The sequence below is a fragment of the Oncorhynchus tshawytscha genome, linkage group LG14, assembly GCF_018296145.1.
Source record: "Oncorhynchus tshawytscha isolate Ot180627B linkage group LG14, Otsh_v2.0, whole genome shotgun sequence".
In the NCBI taxonomy this organism is placed as follows: domain Eukaryota; kingdom Metazoa; phylum Chordata; class Actinopteri; order Salmoniformes; family Salmonidae; genus Oncorhynchus; species Oncorhynchus tshawytscha.
In genome coordinates this window covers 26,658,514-26,685,829 of record NC_056442.1, presented here as the reverse complement: position 1 = coordinate 26,685,829, position 27,316 = coordinate 26,658,514, and the positions used below count along the sequence as shown (strand labels likewise).

Below are 27,316 nucleotides of genomic sequence, written 5' to 3'. Positions count from 1 at the left end.
ACTCAATGAAGTGCTTGTGTCACTCAGTTTTAACATCATCCGTTTTCCATTTGTCTGGCTGCCTATTCAGGAGATAGTGACACACGCACCTATTTTTAAACTGTATAAGGAAGAACCAATTTTTTTAATTGTCCAAATTGTTTCCGTTGTTATAGACCTACACATTATTGTTATTTTAAAATGTTATATATGTTAATATTTGGTAACATGTGGCCAGAAGATCTCATATGTTCATAGGATCTATTTGAATGCATTGAAATGTGAAGGGGGTGTTATATTGCCCTATCCCTGATCCAGTTAAGTATCTTAATTATAAAGCCACAGATTCTAATAACCGAACCCTTATAATAACCACAATAACTGATAGATGTTGACTACCAGACTAGACAACGCAGGATTATTGATGCAGACATGTAGACATTGTCGCCCCCTTGTGGATTTGGCAGATGTAGGCAAATTATATGCATTTTCACTCATGTGAATCCTTACCAAACATAAACTGCTATCCGTTCATTCATTTCCTAGATATATAGGCTATTTATCTGTTAACATAGCCCACATTGTGGAGGCAGGTTTGAAATAGCACGCTATGCTTACTGTCTCTTTAAAAACTGTGAAGGTTCCAAATTTGGCAGGAAGTTGAATTGACATTACAGGAAATTAGTATTGGGATACATAGTCGTGGAGCTGGATCTGATACATTGTATTGATCACACTGTCGGTAAACACAACTCGCTTTGATAAAGGTAATCTAGTTCGACTGTATTGTGATACTTTGTATCTTTAAGCCAACCTCATAAACAATGCTGCATATTTTTAATGCAGTTACTTCAACAGGGGGCTTCAACTCCATATTAATAGCGTAGACATGGCCCGGTGTGGTGTGCATACCACACATGTGTCTAAATAAAACTATTAAAACCAAGGTTACTTACTTGTTTAATTTTGAAAGAGAGGCTAATGTGTAAGGTATTTGCTATAACATGTGGTTTGCGTATCATTTTAAGCTCCTTTCTAGGTTATGTGCACTCACTAATACGCTTAAGAAGGCTTTCTCACAGAACGCAGCTTGGACTCATGAAGGATTTATGGATTCACGTAGGCTACAACACCTTCGCTTTATGTAATTATTGACTACCAATAGTCTTTAAGTGGCCAATTCCATTCTGGTACTCCGTTCATGCTGTACACACGGTTGTTTCACATTTGCACCCCCCTTCTATGCACCGCAGTGGTTATTGTGTAAACAACCCTCCAGACTGCATTTCTCACAGACCTTTTTTAAACCCACATCAGCTGGAAGAGGCAGGATTTCAGCCCACCACCTGCGCATCAGGACGGGCTAGAGGCCATGGTGAGCTTCTGAAATGCAATTATATATTATGTGTTGTAATTTTGCAGATTGACTAGTTTAGGCTGATATATTATTTTAGTCTTAATTCAAACATTGCATAATCATACATAATAGCTTCTCTGAGAATATGTGATAATGCAAACCATAATGGGAATCAAATGTGCTGATACTAGTATCAGTTGGTTAACTATGACATGCAATACTAAAGTAATTGTACAGTGGGAAACAACTGTTTTAGCACGGCTGTGGCCGAGTACCGTAGATCAGCACCAATCACAGTGCTTGTTTTGACCAACATGTTGTAGAATCTTATTCTAAATGTATATACACCTTCAATTTCTCAGTCTACAGTGGTGGATCTCAAGACAAAGGAGGAGAAGGATGCAGAGCTTGACAGACGGATCGAGGCTCTGCGCAAGAAGAATGAAGCTCTGGTCCGGAGGTACCAGGTGAGCTCCCACAGGATCAGAGATATAGCCCTGTTGTTGCAGCAGCATTATCTGTGTGGTACAGTTGGTAGAACATAGCACTTGCAATGTCAGGATTGTGGGTACGATTCCCATTGTGGCCACCCATTCGAAAATGTATGTACACACTATAACTTGCTTCAGATTAGTGTCTGCTAAATATGCTAAATAATATACCCTATTGTATTATATTATTAGCTTATATCAAACAGCTACAGTACCAGTCAAAAGCTTGGACACCTACTCATTCAAGGTTTTTATTTAATTTAAATGTTTTACTATTTTCTACATTGTAGAATAATAGTGAAGTCATTAAAACTATGAAGCAACACACATGGAATCATGTAGTAACCAAAAGTGTTAAACATAAACAATTCTTCAAAGTAGCCACACTTTGCCTTGATGACAGCTTTGCACACTCTTGGCATTCTCTCAACCAGCTTCATGAGATAGTCACCTGGAATGTATTTCAATTAACAGTTGTGCTTGTTAAAAGTTTATTTGTGGAATTTCTTTCCTTCTTAATGCGATTGAGCCAATCAGTTGTGTTGTGACAAAGTAGGAACGGTATACAGAAAATAGCCCTGTTTGGTAAAAGACAAAGTCCATATTTTGACAAGAACAGCTCAAATAAGCAAAGAGAAACGACATCCATCATTACTTTAAGACATGAAGGTCAGTCAATCTGGAAAATTTCAAGAACTTTGAAAGTTTCTTCAAGTCCAGTCGCAAAAACCATCAAGCGCTATGATGAAACTGGCTCTCATGAGGACCGCCACAGGAAAGAAAGACCCAGAGTTACCTCTGCTGTAGAGGATAAGTTCATTAGAGTTACCAGCCTCAGAAATTGCGGCCCAAATAAATGCTTCACCGAGTTCAAGTAACAGACACATCTCAACATCAACTGTTCAGGAGACTGTGAATCAGGCCTCCGAGATAGAATTGCTGCAAAGAAACCACTACTAAAGGACAGCAATAATAAGAAGAGACATGCCTCTGGCCAAGAAACACGAGCAATGGACATTAGATAGGTGGAAATCTGTCCTTTGTTCTGATGAGTCCTAATTTGAGATTTTTGGTTCCAACCGCTGTGTCTTTGTGAGACGCAGAGTAGGTGAACGCTTGATCTCCGCATGTGTGGTTCCCACCATGAAACATGGAGGAGGATGTGTGATGGTGTAGGGGTGCTTTGCTGGTGACACGGTCTGTGATTTATTTAGAATTCAAGGAACACTTAATCAGCATGGCTACCACAGCATTCTGCAGTGATACGCTATCCCATCTGGTTTGCGCTTAGTGGGAGTATCATTTGTTTTTCAACAGGACAATGACCCAACACACTTCCAGGCTGTGTAAGGGCTATTTGACCAAGAAGGAAGGTGATGGACTGCTGCATCAGATGACCTGGCCTCCACAATCACCTGACCTCAACCCAATTGAGATGGTTTAGAATGAGTTGGACCACAGAGTGAAGGAAAAGCAGCCAACAAGTGCTCAGCATATGTGGGAACTCCTTCAAGACAGTTGGAATAGCATTCCAGGTGAAACTGAGAGAATGCCAAGAGTGTGCAAAGCTGTCATCAAGGCAAAGGGCAGTGGTGTAAAAATACTTTAAAGTACTACTTAAGTAGTTTTTTGGGGTATCCGTACTTTACTTTACTATTTATATTTTTGACAACTTTTACTTCACTACATTCCTAAAGACAATATTATACTTTTTACTCTATACATTTCCCCTGACAACCAAAGTACTCATTACATTTTGAATGCTTAGCAGGACAGGAAAATAATTATATTGACGCACTTATCAAGAGATAATGTGGTCATCCCCTCGTGCCTCTGGCCTGGCGACACACTAAACATAAATGCATCTTTTGTAAATATTGTCTCAGTGTTGGAGTCCGGCAGTCCGTACATTTTAAAAACAAGAAAATGGTGCTGTCTGCTTTGGTTAATATAAGGAATTTTAAATGACTTACTTTTGATACTTAAGTATATTTAAAACCAAATGCTTTTAGACTTTTACTCAAGTAGTATTTTACTGGCTGACTTTCACTTGTACTTTCTATTTAAGTATCTATACCTTTGCTCAAGTATGACATTGAGTACTTTTATCCACCACTGGCAAAGGGTGGCTACTTTGAATAATATAAAATATATTTTGACTCTAGTTTTTTTGGTTACTTTATGATTCCATATGTGTTATTTCATAGCTTTTGACATTCACTATTATTCTGCAATGTAGAAAATAGTCAAAATAAAGAGAAACCCTTGAATGAGTAGCTGTGTCCAAACTTTTGACTAGTACTGTAAATTGCACGGCCACATCGCAAAATAGCTTTCTGACTGTCAGGATATTCATATTATGGTTATTATACTTTTCTGTTGAATCTCCCTGTATTCATGCTTTATTTATCAGGTTAGGGAGAGACACTGATGCGCCTTTGTGAGTCTATCATCAGCCAACCTTTGTTTTGTTATCTTTCTGCAGGAAATAGAAGAGGACAAAAAGAAGGCGGAGCAAGAGGGGATTGCCGTGAAGACGCACCCACCCAGGAAGGGCCGCCCTCACGATGGCCCGCCAGAGGGAGACAGATGGAGGACAGAGAAAGAGAGCTTCACTGTCACCGTAGACCTCTCCAAACCTGCAGGGGTGAGGCCAGAATGAGGGCTCTGTCTCAGCACATACTGTAGTACCAGGCTATATCAGACCAAGCTAACGAATGCCCAAATAAATAATGTTCATTAGGCACAAAAATGAGATATGGACTAGTTACTACCTGAACATGTCCAATAAGAACACACATTTTCTATTTAAAAACTATTTATTCAGTTTGTGCCAACTGAATAAACATGATTTAAGAAGACCAAAAACATGACAATGTGCACTCTCAAACACTTTGCTTGGAGAGAACCCTCTGAGCTCTGAAAGATGGCCTCTACCAGAACAAGTCTCATAGACTTTAACAGGTGCCCATCTATTTGCCCGCTCACATCCAATTTCCTGTCAGTCAAACTATTCATATTCCCCTGCTGTGGCAGCTGGATGAGATTAGTGATACCCAATGAAGGATGTTGAAATGAGGTGGACTTGAGAGGGACATGTATCTTAAAGCAGCTGGGTGAAATGATGCTAGCTGAGTGGTACACCTGACACAGACAGGAAAGTGATGACGTACACCATGAACAGAGAGATGTTTTGAAACCACTCATGGAAATTGTGTCTGGTTCCAACTTTTATACCCCTGCTTCAGCTTGATGATTATACATCTACTGTATATTCAGATGGGTAAGTTATATAATTCTGTTCTACATAGGTAGAGGTGAATGCAAATCCCTTGCTATGGTTGTCCCAAATGGCAGCCCATTTGCTACATAATGCACTACTTTTGACTAGAGCCTATGGGGGAATAGGGTGCCGTTTGGGTAGCACCCTGTATTTCTACCTGAAGGGGATGCTCTCAAGCCATTGCTGCTTTTGAATGTAATTCTAGTACATACTACCTCCTGTCAGACAGTATGTTTTTTAATCAGCCTCCTGTGGACTGGAGAGACAGGCTGGAGTGCATTTTAATCAGCTGTGATCCACCCCACTCTTCACACTAAAGGTCACTCATTCAGACAAGAAGGGACTTGTTGAGGGTGCTGTAGTATTGACATAAATGGGTTATGATATGGATTCGTTTTAGAGTTAAAAGTTCGGACACCTAAGTCTTCTTACACTTTATATTATATCGTTGACCTTTGTTTTCAGAGACATTTGGAGTGACAATATAACACTGTATGTATGCAAGGGTTATTCCGGTCTTTTAGTGGGTCAAGCGGGTCTAATCAAAACATGTGTTCTCCCTGCAGGAGAAACGGGTGATCAATGACTGGAAACAAGGGCCACCCCGAGGCAGGCGGGACTCTGAAGAGGGAGACGGCCCCAGAGTCCAAGGTGAAAGCCCTCCGCTGAGGGCCGGGTCCGGGCGGGTCAGCAGGGGTGGACAGAGAGGGGGAGGACCACGGCAGGAGAGGAGAGAGCAACGCCCTGACAGACCCCTAGCAGACCCACGCCAGGCCCATGACAGACCACCCAGAGAGGACAGGGGTCCTCCACGAGAGGACAGGGGTCCTCCACGAGAGGACAGGGGTCCAGTCATGGAGGGGCCAGGAGAGGGGCCCGGCCGCAGTGAACGTGCTCCACGCGGAGGACGGAGAGGAAGAGGAGGCCGAGGAGGACGAGAAAGAGAAGAAGGAGGAGGACCACAGGGTGGTGACAGGAAGTCTAAGGTCTGTGAGCAAAATCATATCAGCTAATAACTAGCGAGGCAATGTTGCTATAGATGTGCCAGGTTGAGGTTTACCATGGGTATAGTCTCCATAATGATGGTTGGACTGTGTATCTTGGTGATGATGATGTTGGTTACTTTGCAATGACATGAGTAATGGAAAGATGAGTACATACTATAGTAATTGAAGAAAAAGACTGAACAAGATTTAGAATATATGGGTGTGAAATTTAGCGAATTGGGATGGCATACTCCTCTATTCTCTTTATTCTTTCTAAAATATTGTGCCTCTCTGTAGGAGTGGGAGGAAAAAAGGAGGCAGAACATTGAGAAGATGAACGAGGAGATGGAGAAGATTGCAGAGTATGAAAGAGGACAAAGGGTTTGTACCAGAAGCCATTTTGTAAAAATTGGATTACTATCAGATTATTTGATGACAGTTTAGCGTTGAAGACCTGAAATAGATAGGGTAAGGGTGCTGTCTTTGGAATCCTTCTGCAGCCTGCCGAGGGAGACAAGCCCATCCGTAACTTCCTGGATGACCCGCGGCGCTCCGGCCCAGTCCCGGACATGGACCGCAAGGAGGGCAGCCGCCGACATGTCCGAAACTGGGGTGGAGTAGATTTTGACAATGTGAAGACGGGATCTGAGCTGGAGAAGGAGTGGACAGTGAGTGCTCTGTTCTGTTTTGTAGAAGACATGATCTGTCAAATGTTCTGTGTGGTTTGTCTTCTTCATTTTGTTGAAACGATTCCTTTATTCAAAATTAGAACAAAGTTTGATTTATCCGTTCCCTTCTCTCTTACATCCTGCTACTTTACACTTCCTCTCTCTCTTTCTCTCTCTCTCTCTCTCTCTCTCTTTCTCTCTCTCTCTCTTGCTCTCTCTCTCTCTCTCTCTCTCTCTCTCCAACAGAGTCGGAGACCAGGAGGCCCTAAGGGCTCCATGGATATGACCATGTCTATGACGGGCCGGGAGCGTGCCGAGTACCTCCGCTGGAAGAAAGAGCGTGAGGAGATTGACGAGGAGCGTCTGGCCAGGCACAGGAACGCCACGGGCCAGTGGAGACGGGAATGGGATGCCCAGAAGACTGACGGCTTGTGAGTGACTGACTGGAGGAGAACCGCGAACACCACTGACACGCTCTGATCACGGAGACAGCCAGGGCTTTATTCACAAAAACACCACAACAGCAGGCATTCAGTGAACCAAACCAGACAGTGCCTACTGAAGCCCAAGAATGACAACACCGCTCCTAAATATCTCATTATTACCGGATGCCACACTTGATGTTTTAGATGTTGTTTTCAATTTACTGTACATCCTGAGATGCAGCCCAGAAAGGGAGAATCACAGGAGCAAGATGACTGGAATAGGACATATCTAAATAATAGTGGATAAACATCTCACATTCAATACATCCTCTCTTTAGGTCTTTCTTTAGCCATGAGAGCCATGAGGTCATGTGAGATTAGGAGGTCCATACAGGAGGGAGGCTGGTCAGGGGCTTGGCCGTGAGAAGGGGTTGCGTTTGAGTTTTTTATATTTTTACAGAGACAGTGCACATTCATCAACGTTTCAGTAAAAGTGCTAGTTTTAGCCAGCCGGCTAATTTTCAACCGCAAGTCCCTGGGCAGTTTATTAAGAATACAGATAAACCATGAACAGCGAGCACATGCAGAGCAGCATAGGACAAACTACACGTATCAGACAGACAGCGCAATAGCACAAAAAGCCAGAAAACAAAATGCATAACGGAAACAGTGTTTCCACACCTCACAAGCTACAGACAGATAACATGGAAAGCGGCAATACCCAGCTAGGGAATATGTTCACAAGTCTGATAGTCCTTTAGGCATGTCTCTGTTTCTTGTGAAGGTGCGATAGGTGTGGTAGGTAGGGATTGACAGGTCCAGTGGTGATGCAGTGTGACAGGGTGAGAAGGTCTGACCCTGCGGCGCTTTCACAGGTTTAAGGAGGACCCAGCTGTGGCTGCAGAGGCCATGCTGACAGACCAGGGAGGCAGAAGGAGAGGCAAGTCACACCCCGCCCCCAGACTCCGATGACAAGGCGTTGTTAGTTCCCACTGTTCCACAATCACTGACGGACAAGGACGGCGGACTTTACTCAACCCTTTCTCCCTCTCTATCCCAAACAAACACATTCACCCATTCACGGATAAGTGCACGCACACAATCAACACTGCTTTGTCGGAGCAACACTCTCATTTGAAGAACACTTTTATCCAGGACCCATTAACATAGTGTATTATCTGTGTATTTGGTAGATAGTGTTGTTGTGGTGGCCCTGTGTGTAGTGATGTGAGTGATGTCACTCTGTGTGTCCTCCCCACAGCCAGGGGGCGTGGCTCCCGCACGCAGCCTCACGGCAGGGCCTCAGGTTAGCCAATGGCATGGGACTGAGTTGGTGTGTGTTCCGTGTCCCCCCCCCCGCGTGTGTGTTAGGTTGTGTCCCGAACGGCATCCGATTCCCAAGTCGTGAACTAAATAGTTAATAGAGGTGCTATTTGGGACTGAGCCCTATTCTAGACATCACGCCTGACTTCTAGTCAACCATGGAATGCCGCCACGGGTTGATCAAGCACAACCTAGCCTGGAATACTAGTGTGTCTGTAGTCTGAATATATGCATTGCCCCTCAGATGCTCTCCCGAGGATGGAACTAGCCTCCCTCATTGAATGCACTTGCTTTGGCTGTGTGTCCGTGTGCGTTTGTCTCACAGTTGTCGCTCTGTGGCGTCTCTGAGCTGCTATGTGTTGCAGTATTTCTCCATCCCTTCCTCGAAACCCAACAGCAAATGTGTGTCCCCCAAATGTCACCCTATTCCCTTATTAGTGCACTACTTTTAACTAGGGTCCTGGTCAAAAGTAGTTCACTATAAAGGGAATAGGGTGCCATTTCAGAGCAGCACTGCTGTGTCAGTACTGGGGCTGCCATTCATTTGTTTTCAAGGTCTTGAAACCTAGTCTTCCACCCCAAACCCTCTAAACTGAACTCTCTTCCTCCCTCATCCTTTACTTCCCGCAGACGAGGTGAAGGCGCCTCCCAAGGTGCCCACGTTCGGAGACTTCCTGGGGCAGGGTAGAGGACCCAGGGAGGGGGGCCGTGGAGAGCGGGGGAGGGGACGAGGACAGAGACAGAGCTACAGGTATAGCTTGTCTTCTAAGGCTCTGACTGCATCTGTTGTTTTGGTTCCTCTCCATTCCACTGACTGGATCTCTTTGACAGCATGCACGATAACCGCTGGGAGGCGGAGAAGGAGGAGGACGGGGAGAAGGAGGAGGATGGGGAGAAAGAGAAGGAAGACAAACCCAAGAAGGAGGAGAAGACTCGGAAGGAGGAAGCGAAGCCCAAAGCTCCCTCATCACAAAAGGTATGTCGTCTCCCACCACCCCACACTGGGGTCTGTGTTTTAGCACATGTATGCCTGTGTTGTTTTTGAACATGATCTCTTTCCATGATCCACATTAAGAGGTGACTTTTCTGTTTCTTTCCATCTTAGATGGAGGAGAAGAGTGGTGACGCAGAGGAGGATGAGGATGAGTGGGAGGATGCCAGCGACGAAGAGGACGATGATATGGACGGGGTTGATGACTCGGAGGGAGACGATGAGGGGGATGAGGAAGGGAAAGACGGACAGTCCCCGACGAAGGCACCTCGCTCAGAAACCACAGCAGGGAAGCCCGCCGCCACCTCACCTCCTCCCTCCACTCCCCCCTCCGCAGCCAGTCCTAAAGAGCAGCGCACCCCGAGGCCCAAGGTCTACATCCCCTCCCAACAGGAGGCTCAGGACTCCCCCGCTGGCCCCAAGCCCCTCAGCCCCTTCTCTCCCCTGGACGGCCACCAGCCAGTCACAGACTGGGGGGAGGAGATGGAGATGCAGTCCCCCCGGAGCAGTATGGGGGAGAACCACCTGAAACCGCCTAGCACTGAGGGAAGCCCTGCCCAGGTTAAGGTCCAAGAAGACAACTGCAACTCCAGCCCCAGCCCAACCCCCAGTCCCAGCAAGCCAGCAGAGCCAGAGAAGGAGAGGGACACACGGACAGGTACAGATATTTATATACTGGTTTGACGGTTGTATTATATTGCAAGAGCATAACATACATTTGGCATGCTGTTGAATGTGCTACCCTTTTAATTCAGGATAAACCTGCAAAGTTGATCAGAAGAATATGTGTGTTTTGATGCTCAGCATTCTATCAGTTGTCTGTTCTGTTTTTTTTTCATCCACACTCATACCCTCCCCTTATCGTTCTCTATAACTCACAGTTGTGGTCACTGCTGCTCCACCGGAGGAGACTCTGATCCAGGAAATAACTCCTGTATCATCATCATCATCATTAGAACTTGTCTCTACCCCCACTGACCTCCCAGAGAAAGAGGAGAGCACCACCACTCCACCAGCCCAGGAGACCTCTGCTACCCCCACAGAGGGTAATTATCACACTGCAAAGCAGCTGTTTTTATCTCAATATCAAATCATTTCTGGGTAACAATGAAGTACCTTACCAATTGTTTTCAATTAAAATGGTAAAAAAATAAACAAAAAGAGCTTCTTAGCAAAGAAGAATTTCTCAAGCAAGAATTTTGCTAGTGGGGAGGGGAAGACTGAAAACTAGCTGTTATTCGTAGAAAGGTTTAGAACATTCTTTCTTATTGGTCTATTAACTAATTGGCTTGATGTCACCAGGCAGGCCAGAACTCCATCCCACCTAAACAGGCAGAAATTTTAGGTGGCCTTTTCAAACAGCTCTTACACTAAAAGGGCATTATCATAATTTTCACTATTTCACAGTATTATTCCAGCCTCCAGAAATATATATATAAAACACATGAATATCATGTTTTCGACTGCACTCTGCCTTTATTGTTAATATGGTGACTAAAAGATCCCATAGGGCTGAATTACACACAGAATATAAATGCAGGCAAAGCAGCATTGTTGCTTATGGTCACGTTTTATATTTATAACAACTTGAAGGCTGTGGTAAAAATCAAATGATGTGTCTGACTCGTTCTTCTTTCCCTGTACCATCTGAACCAGATGAGGAGGAGACCCCTGCCGCCACTCTTGCCCCTGTCCTGGTGATTGACCAGAGCCTGTCTGAGCTGGCCACTGCCCCAGAGATGGCCCCAGACACCTCGGAACAGTCATCTTCAGGTGCGGTTCATATCACTGACTTTGAGACGGTGGCTTTCTGTAAGAAGTCTCTGACTCCCGCCGAGCACTAACCACAAAACACAAACCAACGTACCTCCCTCTTTCCTTCTATCTTTCCCTCTTATTTATTTGTCTTCGTTCGCCACTCACCTCTCTCTGTCCTCTCCATCTGTCTGTCGGAAGTTGGCTGACTGGCATGACCCCACAACCAACGTCTACTGTCACTCACTGCATCACTTGGCATTCTTTGGCCAATTGAAGCCCTCTCTTTTCTCCAAATCCTCTGTGAAACTCCTCCGCCTTGCTGTTTCCTCCTGGGGAAATGAATGTACTAACCTCCGTCACCTTCACTATGGCTACCACACCTCACTGTGTGAACCCCTGTCGTTTTACCCCTTGAACACTTTTCCTTTTGGTTCTCCTTCTCATTTCCTTGTTTTGTGGGTTAATGCATTTACTACGCATGCTGCCCACCCTGTCCCCAACCTCGAATGAGCAGAATCATATATATTTTCTGTTTTTCATGTTAATCTCATGACTGTCATATGGGATGAAGAGTGGCTTGAGAAGGATGAGAAATCAAATTTGCTCTTCCTTTAATTTTTCCTTGTCATGTCTGCTTCTTAAATTGACGTCTGTTTGGCAAAGACTTCACTACGCCTGAAATGGAATGATGCAAATGATGCTAACCAGAACCAGACACTCATTGGATGGTAACAGAACATGTTTAAATAGTGCAGGGTAGCCTAGTGGTTAGAGCGTTGGACTAGTAACCGGAAGGTTGCATGTCCAACCCCCGAGCTGACAAGGTACAAATCTGTCGTTCTGGCCCTGAACAGGCAGTTAACCCACTGTTCCTAGGCCGTCATTGAAAATAAGAAATTGTTCTTAACTGACTTGCCTAGTTAAATAAAGGTAAAATAAATTACTCAATTGAAACCACCAATCATATGTGTGTTTGAAAAATGTTTTTTTTTTGCCCTGTTTGTTATGTATTTTGTCTAATGTCATCAAAATGCATAACTTAGCCTTTCCCAGAGTCTCCACTTTGACATCCCTAGGAAGGTTGAATACCGCGTCTCTTTAAAGCTCTTCAATGACAAACACAACGATTCCTGTGTTTCTCACTTAAAGCTAGAATACTTAGTTGCCACATCCAGTGTTGGACGTATAAGTTAATGACGTATACCCATTGGATTCTTGAAGAGTGTAACTTAGAGCTGCCTCATTAGGCACACATTCTCGACCTTCACCTCTCCCGAGCCTGTACGGGAGCAGCGATGGGACAAGGCTGTAAACTACCAATTTGGATATCACGAAATTGGGGAGACAAATTGTGTAAAAAGTACACACACAAAACAATATATATAAGCTTGTTTTACTCCAGTGTTTGTAAACAAACACTATAGCCTCAAAAGATGGTTAAAACGATCATCTCGATATCATGGATGGTCAGTGTCTGCATCCATAGCTCTGTCTATGAATTTGAGAGCGGTTACATTTCTCCAGGCCCCATCCCTTAGCGTGATACCTAAACAGAAGCGGTGTGACCACTTAGTTATTGTTTCAATTAAGGATTCTAGCTTTAATATTTTCAGAAACCATTTATTGCTTTCTCATAAGCTTAGTTAAAAAAATTTAAAAAGTTAATAGTTACATTATAAAATGTGGCCCATTAGCACAGTATAAAATGCACTCTATAAATCATTTTTTAACGATGTGTAGGATAATGTGCATTCATTGCGCTCCCTTTGTCTCTGAGGGCAGAGTGCTAAGAATTAGCACTGACATGCCTTTTTAGAAGTGGATCATTTATTATTAATAACTCAAGTTTTTATGCTCTTTAATACATCAGTAGAGTTTATCTGTAACAGCCCAGATTGTATATTTAGTGATACACAGAACAAATAAATGTAGCATTTCCCTGTGGAGCTACAATGCACTTTGACAACGCAGCTTAAATGCCCCCCCAAAATTGTCATTTTGAAGGTGGGATTCTATGAATAGATTTTTGTAGATGTTTAGTTGTGAGTACTAGAATGTAGAATCCGTCCCTCAACCCTTATGAGTGTTCTGTTGTAGACCGATAGCTTCAACATGGATTGTTTTTTCCCCTTCATTTTGGTTTTTGTAGATTATTGCACCCATCAGGCGCCATGACTTCACATATGAGGTGATTGACAGCAGTACTTCTGTATCACAACATGATACCGTTATGACTGTTTTTCTTATTGAAGCTAATGTAGTGAAAACTCCCATAGTCTGTAAAAGGCTCTTCTGAGTAGATAAATGATTCCTTGTTGTCTGGTCCTTGTCATCATTGTTAGGTTTCTCCTTACAGCCTTTTAAGTGTTTCTCTGGTGGTAATCACCACAGCTAATGGCTGGGCATGCATCCCAAACAGCACCCCATTCCATTGATAATGCACTACTTTTATAGGGCTCTGGTCAAATGGAATAGGGTGCCATTTTGGACTAAACCTGGGTGTCTATGCTTTGGCTGAATGAAGACGCTCACTGCGCCAAATCCGATTAGTCTAATGAGGGTGGAGATCGGTGAAGTACAGGAAGAAGAGGCACAATTAGCATTGAAAGGCTTTTATGAGGAGATTAGCCGCAGTCTGACCGACATGATGGTATGGATGTAATGGAGACCCTTTTGAACTCTGAGCCTGATTGATTAAAACCGCCTCTCTTCGAGTTCTTTTGATGTTTTTGAGGGAGACTAATAATGGTCCATGAGAGGGACTGTTACCCGATCAAATGAGCATTGCAGAAAAGGCCTGTTTGGTTGTTGGACACATATTATCAATGGTGAGTAGCTTGGGTTACGTTAATCTATGCATATTAAATATATCATAGTACTATAATATCATGAATGAGTTTTGCATACATTTTTGGACAATTATTGGTACTTATTTGTCTGCTGAGAGCTAATACCAGACCAGACCAGGACCATGCCCTGCCATACCATGCTGTCCCATGCATGTTGTGCTGCATTAGCAGTGTTGCAGACAGCAGATTAAGCCAGCTTGCAGCCAGTGACCCCCACACTCCCTCTGTTCTCTATCGACAGGCTGAGAGCTGCTCTGGGAAACTGACTTTTCAGTGCTAGTGGTTCACAGATGATGGTAGGATGAGGGGAGAAAATAATGACAAGAAGAAAGGAAACCGGGCCTCGCACACCATGACTGGAGCAGCCATCACAGACATCCTGGAGGGACGTGGCCAGGCACCTGGCCTCCAAACATCTCCTCAATAATCAGACCACATATGTTCTGTACTGTTTGACTCTGAGCTGCAAGTTGCATAGAATAGTGATACTGCCATTCATCTGAGCCACTATGGTAAATGGCTTAGGTTTTATAGCAGCCAATTAGGATGTTACTGTGATGTCAAGTCAACAAAGCCCCAACTTGTTTTTACCTTTTGATATATGTGTATGATTTAACAAATCAAATTATTACATTTAGCGAAGACTCACAAATATGAAATTCTCACCTCAATTGTTCAACCGTAGCATTTTTGTTTTTTAAACTCCACCTCTTTTGAACGGTTTAAGAGACTGTTATGCCTCTTCAACATGGCAGAAAATAACATATTTGGAATGCTAACAGTTGAAAGAGCATTCTCCTCCCTCAATATAGACAGCTTATTGACTACAGTTTATCCACACTTGTTTTAATAGCCCTTACTTTAAAGATTCCCAAGACCCCCCAACCCAAAACTGTCCTCACCTGTCTGCCTGAATTCATGTTTGAATGTTATTGGACATTATGTTTGTGTCCCACATATCACTCTATTTCTATATAGTGCCCTACCTTTGAGTCCTATGAGCCATGGTCAATAGTAGTGCACTATGGAGGCAATAGGGTGCCATTTGTGACACAAACCCTCTCTTTGTGGAGTTTGTATGGTTAGGGTTTGGTCCCCTTTATCCTTAACTGAATACATTTTAGTTGTATTTTGTCATGAAACAAATCATGTGAACAAATTTAAGCCATGGCATTGAAAAATGTACATTATGTTTCCTAATAATCATGTAACAAAGTTGGTTTAGATTTGGGACCCCAAGAGGAGTATAGTTAAAATGATATTAGTTTATTTTTAAGTGAGATACACTGTACTTAACCAAGCACAGGCATAAAGTGACCCTGACAATGTTTGTTAATAACCATCCAAAGCTTTCCTTTCGTTTCTCATTTGCGATAGATTGCTAGTGGCCTTTCTAGTTTTAATCAAGGGGCATCAGAACATGTACCTCAACAGACCAAGATTTAGTTTAGATTTTTAAGTCTCGTTGGCTTTTTTTTTTTGCCTACTCTTGGTCATGAACTCAATCTGGCTCACCTATAATGAACACGAGCACAGATATTAAACTATGCTTTAATTGTATTTCTTGAAAAGGAATTAAGAGTTTAAATGAATTGAATGGATGAAGAACTCAAGGAAATGCAATATGTAGTTTAGTATTTTGAATTCCAACTAAACATTCCAATGTTTTGTGTGGGAAAAAGGCATCTATTTTTGTTCTTTGTGATTTGCATTTGGATATCCTCATTCTTTTCCGTTTCTGATGACTTAGTGATTGTATTACAAGCATCACATTTTCCTGCACTTCTAAAATATCTGCGTTTGAATATAAAATGACATTATTTGGGTATGTTTTTGGAGTGGAGTGTAACTGGCCTGTCTAAACTAGCATGATCTGAAATTCAATACTTTTTTTTATCTGTTGATTACCATGAATTAGTTTTTATCCCAAGATATTGACACTTTAATCAATCAAGCAGAAGATGACATTTGATAGCTTTTTCTTTAAGTATTAAATTGTGATTTGGCAGGAAATTCATTGGTTCATACGCAACTGTCAAATGTACAAGATAAAATGTGTTCTGTTTATTTTGCTTCTTAGTTTTCATATCAAATAAATGTATGGTGGTCAGGTCTCTATGTTTCTTGTGATTCACAATAGTCTTGAGGAGGCAGAGAGCGAGACACAGCTGCATGTGAGCTCACATTTTTCAACATGTTTTTTATTCAAACAGATAGATTTGGAGTAATGAGATTTTCATCAGGGACATATGCAGTATGCTACCCTCCACAGATGCTACCCTCCACAGATGCTACCCTCCACAGCATGGCCTTCGCTCCAGATCAAAACTCCAAACATACAACCTAATTTTGGCCAAAATTAACCGGATAGATTACTGCTACCAAGGTTTCCTGTTTCCAAGCTATACGGAGGGTGCTCTAGCAAATAAACAGCAGAGACCCGAGGACACCATCCAACCTGGAACTGAGTGAGTAGTGTTTGGTCTGATGCTATTTTGAAAGCCAAGAAGAAAAAATAAAGTACATTACAATGATATATTTTTATTTATGGAGACTGAATGCTGAGTTAAGGCTGCCAGGCTTGCTAGACAGACCAGATATAACTTCAATTAGCACTGAGGTGTGAAGTGAAAGGTGTTGAAGCCTTGGGCCCAACGAGTGGCATGAGTATTTGAAGACACCTCCTGCTGTTCAAAGACCATCCACTGGCATTTTCTACAAGAAATCTGCCTCCAGAAATAAAAGTTTCTCCCAAGTAGGTGTGACACCTACTCCTGTTGCCTGCTGCACTGCTGCTTGGATTCCACCTGGCGATCTGTTCACCGTCTGCTCTGGCCTGTCTCCCCCTGTCTGGTACAGGTACACTCCTCCCTCCCGAGCTTTTGCTCGTCTCCATCACACACGTTGTTGGGGCGAGTGACTCTGAACTTGATGGCTAGCCCCAAGTCGTTATTTATTTATTTTCTTGTGCATTTTGCTGTTTGCCTCATGACTCCTGCATGCTTTGATGACTACGAACTTTCTTTACCCAACCGTGGGACAGACTGTTTGTTCCCACACTCGGGACTCTGACTCTTATTGGTTACACAGAGCTCTCCCTGTCCTCTGCCGTGCCTTGATTGTATAACTATTGATGATATCTGGAAATGTGCATGTACACCCTGGCCCATCTACTGTTTCAGGCCCCAATTCTGACTTGTGCTCCGATATCTGCTTCACTGATTTCTGCTCTCGTGAAAGCCTGGGTTTTCTGCAAGTTAACACTAGAAGCTTATTACCTAAAATGGGATCAATTGAAAGTGTGGGTTCACAGCTCCAATCCAGATGTTGGTCATTACTGAGACGGGGTTAAGGAAGAGTGTTTTGAATACTGATGTAAACCTTTCTGGTTATAACCTTTTTTTTGGCTAGACAGATCTTCCAAAGGTGGGGGAGTGGCGGTATTTACCAAGGATTACCTTCAGTGCTCGGTTGTCTCCACCAAGTCTGTCCCCAAACAATTTGATTTGCTGGTTTTAAGCATTAAACTTTCAAATAGTACTTTGTTGACTGTTGCTGGGTGCTAATGTCCTCCAGCACCGGCCTGTACCCTATCTGCCCTAAGCCCTATCCTGGCCCCTTACACTAAGTCTGAATTTGTCCTGCTAGTTGACCTAAACAGGGACATGCTTATTAAACCACTTGACTAAGTCCTAAAACAATGGGACTCCCTAAATCTTTCTCAGATTATTACCAATCCCACAAGGTATGACTCCAAACACCCAGAAAAGGCTACTCTCCTCAATGTTATCCTCACAAATAATCCTGATAGGTATCAGTCTGGTGTTTTCTGTAATGACCTTAGTGATCACTGTTTTGCAGCCTGTGTTCGTAATGGCTGCTCAGTGAAACGACCTGTCCTGATTTGTCATAGATGCTTGCTAGAAAACTTTAATTAGCAAGCCTTCCTTCATGAACTGGCCTCTGTAAAATGGTATAGAATCAGTTTGACCCCCTCTGTCCAAGATGCTTAAACCTTCTTTTTTTAACATTTTTTTTCATACTTTCAGTGGTATTGTTAACAGACACGTCCCCATAAAGAAAATGAGAATTTAAAAACAGGTTCAGCTCCTGGTTCTACAGTGATCTTGTGGAGTTACTCCACCTCAGGAATTGCATTTGGCTAAAGGATCGGCACACGCATACTCAGGCTGACTGGCTCTCGTCCGGACGGCCAAATTTAGTTACTTTAAGGAGCAGTTCTCTCTCTGTGGGTCTAACCCCAAGAAGTTCGGGAAAACTGTTAAAGACCTGGAGAGTAAACCCTCCTCCTCACAGCTGCCCATGTCCCTTAATGTTGATGATGTGGTTGTTACTGACAGGATGGCTGAGCTCTTTAATCACCACTTAATTAAGTCAGGATTCCTATTTGACTCAGCCATGCCTCCTTGCCCGTCCAACATTTCCTCATCTCCCACCCCTTCTAATGCGACTATCCCTGATGCTCCTCTTCTCCCTCTTTTTCCCCTGCCCCGCCACATAGACTCAGTGACTGCCTGCAAGGATAAACTGAGGTGCTAAAGGAGCTCCTGAAACTTGACCCCAAAAAACATCTGGGTCAGATGGTTTAGACCCTTTCTTCTTTAAGGTTGCTGCCCATATAATCTCCAAGCCTATCTCTGACCTTTTTAACCCGTCTCTCCTTTCTGGGGCGGTTCCCATTGCTTGGAAGGCAGCCACGGTTCATCCTTTATTTAAAGGGGAGATCAAGCTGATCCTAGCTGTTATAGGCCTATTTCTATTTTGCCCTGTTTATCAAAAGTGTCAGAAGAACTTGTCAATAATCAACTGACTTGCTTTCCAGATGTCTGTAGTATTCTCTCTGGTATGCAATCTGGTTTCCGCTCAGGTTATGGGTGTGTCACTGCAACCTTAAATGTCCCCAATGATGTCACCATTGCCCTTCTAAGCAATGTTGTGCTGCAATTTTGATTGACTTTGCCAAAGCTTTTGATACGGTAGACCTTCCATTCTTGTGGGCCAGCTAAAGAGTATTGGTGTCTATGAGGGGTCTTTGGCCTGGTTTACTAACTACCTCAGAGTGCAGTGTAGAAAGTCTGAAAATCTGCTGTCTCACCCACTGCCTGTCACCAAGGGAGTACCCCAAGGCTCAATCCTAGGCCCCACGCTCTTCTCAATTTACATCAACAACATAGCTCAGGCAGTAGGAAGCGCTCTCATCATCATTTATATGCAAATGGCGGTCTTGTACTCAGCTGGCCTCTCTCCAGATGTTGTGTTAAATGCTCTACAACAAAGCTTTCTTAGTGTCCAGCAAGCTTTCTCTACCCTTAACCTTGTTCTGAACACCTCCAAAACAAAGGTAATGTGGTTTGGTAAGAAGAATGCCCCTCTCCTCACAGGTGTGATTACTACCTCTGAAGGTTTAGAGGTAGTCACCTCAATGGAAGTACTTGGGAGTATGGCTACATGGTACACTGTCCTTCTCTCAGCACATATCAAACCCGCAGGCTAAAGTTAAATCTAGACTTAGAGGAAACCATCGTAATCGCTCCTGTTTCACCCCAGCTGCCAAACTAACCCTGATTCAGATGGATGACCATGCTATATTATGGAGACATAATTTATAGATCGGCAGGTAAGGGTGCTCTCAAGCAGCTAGATGTTCTTTACATTCGGCCATCAGATTTGCCACAAATGCTCCTTATAGGACACATCACTGCACTCTATGCTCCTCTGTAAACTGGTCATCTCTGTATACCTGTCACAAGACCAACTGGTTGATGCTTATTTATAAAACCCTGATAGGCCTCACTCCCCCATATGCGATACCTACTGCAGCCCTCATCCTCCACATACAACACCCGTTCTACCAGTCACATTCTGTTAAAGGTCCCCAAAGCACACACATTCCAGGGTTGCTCCTCTTTTCATTTCGCTGCTGCTAGTGACTGGAACGAACTGCGACAAACACTCAAACTGGACAGTTTTATCTCAATCTCTTCATTCAAAGACTCAATCATGGACACTTTTACTGACAGTTGTGGCTGCTTTGCATGATGTATTGTTGTCTCTACCTTGCCCTTTGCTGTTGTTTGTACCATATTGTGATGCTACCATGGTGTGTTGCTGCCTTGCTATGTTGTTTCTTAAGTCTCTCTTTATGTAATGGTGTGGTGTCTCTCTTGTTGTGATGTGTGTTTTGTCCAATTTAAAAATAAAGATTTAATCCCAGCCCCCCTCCCCTCAGGAGGCATTTTGGTAGGCTGTCATTGTAAATACGATTGTATTCTTGGTAGGCCGTCATTGTAAATAAGAATGTATTCTTAACTGACTTGCCTAGTGAAGTAAATAAAGGTTAAATAAGTGCAACCCCAAACGGCTGCCTGACCTATTTTGCGCCTCTTGTGAGTGTAGGGATTATAATGTGAACACTCCAGGGAGAATATTGTTTGATGCTTTTAAATCTATTCACCATCCACGAGATCAGAAATATGAATATAAAATAAATGAATACCCTGCAGATTTTTATGTTCATTCTTTGGTAAATAAATCTAACTTGATTTTCAACATTTTGATAGGGGTCTGTGCGATAGGCAAATGCACCTATGTTTATCATATTTCTCGGACGTAGGCTAACTGCTAACTGTGAAACTATAATCCAATCAATGTGCTTATATAGTTTTTGACCCGCCCCATTTGATCCTTTTAAATTGTGAGTTTTTCTGGTGCGCTCCAGTAGCCCTGTCCAGTTCATAGAGAGGGTTAATTAAAGCATCATCCCACCGGGAGCAGTGACAGCGGTTTCCACAATGCCCACCTGACTTGAAGGGGGAAGAGATCATTTTGAGGATTTGGACACTACCACATGAACAGACTACATTCATTGCCAGAACAAGGGTATAACAATTGCAAGATGAAAGCCAACACACAAGTTACCACGGTGAAGCAGAACGGGGATATGAACAGGAGGCCGAGCTATACCGGCGACCAGCGGGTGAAACATGCCAACATAACCACAAAGATTTGGGTGAAAGTGGCGATGGCGATTGCTTATTTCATATGCGTGTCAATATCTGCCTTTATTCTGGCAATCTACTATGTTTTCTTTTGGAGTCCGGATCCTGTCAATGCCCCGGCATCGGACAATGTCACCATCCCGGCAGTAACCAATAACACAATGTGCCAGCCAAGGTTATGACTGCGTTAGGTCCGTAGACTATCCTCCGCGGTGATATCCCGCGCAATGCTTGACACTTTTTAGATGCGCTTTAGGACACCTGGAGACAACCTAGGCACACGCAGCAATGATGTACCGCGACAGAGGGGACAGCAAGACGTTATTTGAAGAAGGATATTGGGATTTTTGCAGCAGTCTGCTGAACTATACAGGTTAGCCTACCGAGGAATCAAATTAGAGGTTGACAGCCTAAAGACTTGTGATTGCCTGTAGCTTTTCGGATGCAGAGGGAGGGACATTTTATTCAATTAACCCATCCACTCAGATGATCTCTGTTACTATAGAAATGTAGAGACAGTTTAGTACGTAACTCCAGAGCATAGACAAATAATTCACCTTCAGTGGAACTGTTGTAGCCTGTGACACACCCCTATGGACTATCTGTTATCTATTGTGTTGCACTGTACCCCCCTGTACAATTTAAATAGGTATAACAAAAATGTCACAGTTGTTTTTACTTTTTATTATAGACAGCATTTAGTTTCTAAGTACATAAACATGCACAATGTATGTTTTGGATTTCATTATTCTCTGTGTGTAATATGATATTCTCAAAAGGCAATCAAATAGAATCAAGCAGATGTTCCTTTTGTTACTTTTCCATGGAGAACAGGCACAGGAATTGGGCACACTACATCTGCCTTTTGTCATTTAATGAGTCAAGCGTCTCCTATGATCCTACATGCTTCATGGTTCACAATAGTGATGAAAGAGTGCAGTTTGTCCTCTGACCCCCAGGTGTTTATGTTAACTCCTCTTGATCGGCACTTCTTTTTTGTCAATTTTCGTCATTACCTGTCTATCTTTGTTTTATCAAACTTCAGTTGGTCTATTGCTAAGAGAAGTAAACACAGCCTACCATTAGCCCACTGCTTTCAAACATCATGGCAGTAGCTACGATTGACAATTATTGTTACCACTGAACAGTCAGTTGGTGTACCCCACTACTCTCTCCCTATGTCTCGAAGGCATTTGGGGAAAGCGGGAGAGAGTTGCAACACTTCCTTCGATCAATAATTAAATTGCACTGAAAGTTGTCAGGACCCATTCCTTCTCTCTGGCTGCCTTTGCCTCCATCTCCAAGGCGACACCCATGTATGACTCAGCATGACAGAACAAAGGCTCCAAGAAGGTCACATTTTTTTCAACAGCTGTGATGTGATGGCTCCTGAAGAAGCCTGTCAGTTGACACTTAAAAAAAAAAAAATTACACCCAACTTTTGATTAACCAAGGTGGGAACTGGGAAGGTGGATTAGGGTGGACACTCCTGACAGAAGTTGTAAGTGTCGTTAAGAAGGAAACTGAGTAACCTGTCTGAGCTGGATCTGACCCCTACAAATCTGCCACCAGACATTCCCCTCATGTTCCTGCTGTCTATTGGAGTTCTGCCTTCTGTGTAGGCAAGGAAGTATTACCTACACTGCTGTACTTGATATTAAACAGTACACTGAACAACATTGATTAGAAAATGACTCTGGTGCTCTACGATGCCATGGGATCCTGCAATGGGAGCACGGTGCCCTAATGTTCTCTCATTACATTCACTAGAAACAAGATAGTGAGACGGTTAGGGAAAATATCCTAACTGCTGTAGTTTAATTTCCACAAGAAATTGTGTCATTTCCTCAATGTTCTTAGTTTGGTTGTGTGGAATTCTCTTGACAATATCCACTCCGGGTTCAAGACCATTGGACCAATGGAAATTCAATAAGTGCAAGTCATTAGAAAGGTAGAATTGTCTTTATTACCTATTATTATTATTGTCAATTAATAAAAGAATAGCATACAAATAGCAATACACAGAATTGCAATTGTGGTGTTGTAAGAGAACACTAAAAGTTATTAATATATAGGTAATAATACGAATATTTCATTACAGTTTAGAAAATGTGTAGTATGTGGTCATTATCGAACATTTCCACTTCAACACAATACTAATAAGGGAGAAGATATCTGTTTCGCCACTAGGGGTCATTGTTATATAAATTATGAGTATGTGGACGATTACATCATGCCAGTCTTCTATTCCAATCTGTAACAGCCATATCTGCTGTCCTTGGTGACTTTCCAAAAATAATTATAAACTGGCACACCCAGTTGCAATTGGACATTAATATTGTATTTTGATGACAAAATATGTTGAATACAATATCAGTATTTGCAATGTAACGGAAGCACACAGTGTTGTATTTGCTGATTCTCAGCAATCAATGTTTTCATAATTAAAAGCTGCCGCTCTAACATTCCGTTAAGTACAAAACTAGATATTATAGTAAAACAACTCAACAATTCACGTGGACAACTCACATTATCATGTTGGCATTCCAAAATCTCTTCAATTGAATTGTTGTCAACCAGTCATCAGCCTGAGACTCTCGGTCTCAGTGTGGTCCTCAGGAACTAGTTCCTCCAGATCAGTGTCACAAACTTCCCTTAGGAAGTTCAACTCCAGGGATGTGTGGCCGCAGAGTGCTTGGAAAACGTTACACCCAGACCCAGACCTAGATCCTCAGTGACAGTAGGGACAACGCTTGGCCTGCTGAGGGGGTCTGCTATCTCTGCTCACGCCACACATCTCATTAGGCATGCTGCATCTACAATACCCTGTTTGTAGAGAACCATCTATCATCCTACTCCCAACATATCCTTCCTCCAGAAAGCACCAGTTTGGAAGCATGGTGACTTAAGATGTATAGTGGGACTCCAATGCTGAGGTGTTGGAGGAAGACTAATCTTGTAGGGGATTGTTGTTTTCTGAGTGTGACTCTGGAGAGGTGTCAGTCAGAGGGATGTGAGGTCCAGCCCCAGCAGTGCTCAGCAGCACTCGTCTGGGTGTCATCCATTTCCAGAAGCTACTAGAGGGTTTGGTGGAGTTGACCTCTGTGGTAGACTGGTCAATACTATAGGAGTGTCCTCTTTTCAGCCAGCTAGAGATTAACCTACTCCTGGGCGTTTCCCCTGAGCCCTGTGGTGATTGGTAGGGTTGGGAGTGGCAGACATACTCCTCTCTGGCTCCTGACTGGCAGAGCAGAGGGTTCTGGATGACCTGGTCAGTCAGTGACTGGAGGAGGAGTGGGGACATTGCTGAACAAGTGGAGCAGTGGCCACGGCTCATTCCACTAACACACCTGTCCCCAGGCTCCTCGTCCAGGGCATAAGGGTTGCAAATCACATGGTCAACCAGGAGCAGGTCACCCACGGTGTTCTCACAGAGAAAGTAGCCCATGTCTTTTGGGGGACCACTCAGTCTGAGATAGAAATAGCCACTACCTGACCCTTCAACATCTGCAGTCTCCAAAGACTTTCTCTGCCCACCCTGTGCTTCAACTGCCAAGGGTCCATCCCCTGAGGGGTTCTCTTGGCTCTTCTTGACCCCCTCTACCCCTCCATGGAGATCCTCCAGTGAGTGACCATCATGTTCCTCTTCCTCTCCCAGAAGCCATGTCTCTTCCCCCACAGCCTCCTCCCCCATCCCCTCCTCCCCCCTGCTCTTCAGATCCTTCACTAGGAACTTGACCACAGCACTGTGGCGACAGCGGGCGGCATAAGCGAGAGGTGTCCTCCCCTGGCTGTCTGAGCTGCCTGGGTGTGCACCATTCTGGACTAGGAGGCGGACGGCATCCAAATAGCCACATTCGCTGGCCAGGCTGAGGGCGGTGCGACCTTCGCTGTCTCTACGGTCCACCTCCGCCCCCTAGCCAGGAGCAGCCTCAGGAAATGGGTGCGATCTGCGGTCCGTGGGAGTTTTGCGGCACACATCAGTGGGGTGCGGCCTGTCGCCGGCCCCTGCTGCTCCTCTATGGTGGCATTTACCGCAGCCTCACCCAGTGCAGCTAGGATGAAGTGGGCTAGCTGGACCTTCCCTTCCTCCATGGCCTGGAGGAAGATTCCCACACCAGACCGCTTGATCAAACCACCTGGTTCATCCATCATATCAGCAGGTGTGAAGAAGAGCTCGACACATTCGCTCTCTATCATCAACACTCACTATAACATCCCAGAATGTGGATTGAGTGTGCAGGGTCAGTCTGTATTGCAATGTGCCCAATAACATATTGATTAGATGGAAAGGCCCCCCAGGCTGTCAGCACTCTCCATTACTGTCCCTCCCCCCTTCCTTTGTTCTCTCACATATCTGATGAGCCAATGACCCTTTAACCTTTTCATTTGATTTTTTTAACATAGATATATTCTACCATCATCATGCTCTTTCAGCTTATTGGAGGAGATATGTTGCTATGGTGACACTAAAAGCACATGACAGGTAGGCTCTTTGTAAGGGGACCATGAGGGGGAGTTACAGGGCTCACCTTCCATTATATTGAGGTGTAGCATACCCAGGGCATTATGTTGAGGTGCGTAGCATACCCTGAACTTAAAAGCATGTTCAGTGGTAATTCTCGATTGAACATGGTTTGCCCATAAAGTTACATTTATGGGGTTACCCAGAGCTGTATATTTAGATAAACAGTACCAGTCAAAATTTTGGACACACCTACTTATTCAAGGGGTTTTCTTTATTTTACTATTTTCTACATTGTAGAATAATAGTGAAGACATCAAAACTATGAAATAACACATATGGAATCATGTAGTAACCAAAAAAGTGTTAAACAAATCAAAATATATTTTATATTTGAGATTCTTCAAAGAGATCACCCTTTGCCTTGATGACAGATTTGCACACTCTTGGCTTTCTCTCAACCAGCTTTATGAGGTAGTCACCTGGAATACAGGTGTGCCTTGTTAAAAGTTAATTTGTGGAATTTTTTCCTTCTTAATGCGTTTGTGCCAATCAGTTGTGTTGTGACAAGGTAGGGGCGGTATACAGAAGATAGCCGTATTTGGTAAAAGACCAAGTCCATATTATGGCAAGAACAGCTCAAATAAGCAAAGAGAAATTACAGTCCATCATTACTTTAAGACATGAAGGTCATTCGATTTGGAAAATTTCAAGAACTTAAAAGTTTCCTAAAGTGCAGTCGCAAAAACCATCGAGCTATTCTGAAACTGGCTCTCATGAGGACTACCACAGGAAAGGAAAACACAGAGTTACCTCTGCTGCAGAGGATAAGTTCATTAGAGTTACCAATCAGAAATTGCAGCCCAAATAAATTATTCACGGAGTTCAAGTAAAAGACACAGCTCAACATCAACTGTTCAGAGGATACTGCGTGAACCAGACCTTCATGGTCGAATTGCTGCAAAGAAACCACTACTAAAGGAAACCAACAAGAAGAAGAGATTTGCTTGGGCCAAGAAACACGAGCAATGGACATTAGACAGGGGGAAATCTGTCCTTTGGTCGGATAAGTCCAAATTTGAGATTTTTGAATCCAGCCGCTGTGTCTTTGTGAGACGCAGAGTAGGTGAATGGATGATCTCCGCATGTGTGGTTCCCACCGTGAAGCATGAAGGAGGAGGTGTGATGGTACATTGCTGGTGACACTGTCTGTGATTTATTTAGAATTCAAGGCACACTTAACCAACATGGCTACCACAGAATTCTGCAGCGATACGCCATCCCATCTGGTTTGGGCTTAGTGGGACTATCATTTGTTATTCAACAGCACAATGACCCAACACCTCCAGGCTGTGAAAGGGCTATTTGACAAGAAAGGAAAGTGGAGTGCTGCATCAGATAACCTGGCCTCCACAATCACCCGACATCAAACCAATTGAGATTATTTGGGATGAGTTAGACCACAGAGTGAAGGAAAAGCAGCCAACAAGTGCTCAGCATATGTGGGAATGCCTTCAAGACAGTTGGAAAAGCATTCCAGGTGAAGCTGGTTGAGAGAATGCCAAGAGTCATCAAGGCAAAGGGTGGCCACTTTGAAGAATCTCAAATATAAAATATATTTGGATTTGTTTAACACTTTTTTGGTTACTACATAATTCCATAGGTGTTATTTTATAGTTTTGACGTCTTCACTATTATTCTACAATGTAGAAAATAGTAAAA

At 43.4% G+C, this 27,316-nt stretch overlaps 1 protein-coding gene across 2 annotated transcripts; it reads left to right on the top strand.

Annotated features, from left to right (window-relative positions):
• Window positions 1–648: 648 nt before the first annotated feature.
• Window positions 649–16,224, top strand: LOC112266883 (coiled-coil domain-containing protein 9). 2 transcript variants are annotated; one of them, XM_024444777.2, is made up of 16 exons: window positions 649–746; window positions 1,297–1,354; window positions 1,699–1,803; window positions 4,313–4,474; window positions 5,677–6,096; window positions 6,394–6,477; window positions 6,597–6,764; window positions 7,011–7,195; window positions 8,065–8,129; window positions 8,451–8,495; window positions 9,143–9,263; window positions 9,344–9,488; window positions 9,618–10,161; window positions 10,385–10,549; window positions 11,160–11,276; window positions 14,352–16,224. In XM_024444777.2, exons 2-16 carry the CDS (start codon window positions 1,352–1,354, stop codon window positions 14,354–14,356), a joined length of 2,334 nt encoding a protein of 777 aa, XP_024300545.1. In that variant the 5' UTR covers window positions 649–746; window positions 1,297–1,351; the 3' UTR covers window positions 14,357–16,224. The 2 variants fall into 2 exon arrangements, with proteins under 2 accessions (XP_024300545.1, XP_024300546.1); XM_024444778.2 differs by lacking the exon at window positions 8,451–8,495.
• Window positions 16,225–27,316: the final 11,092 nt, after the last annotated feature.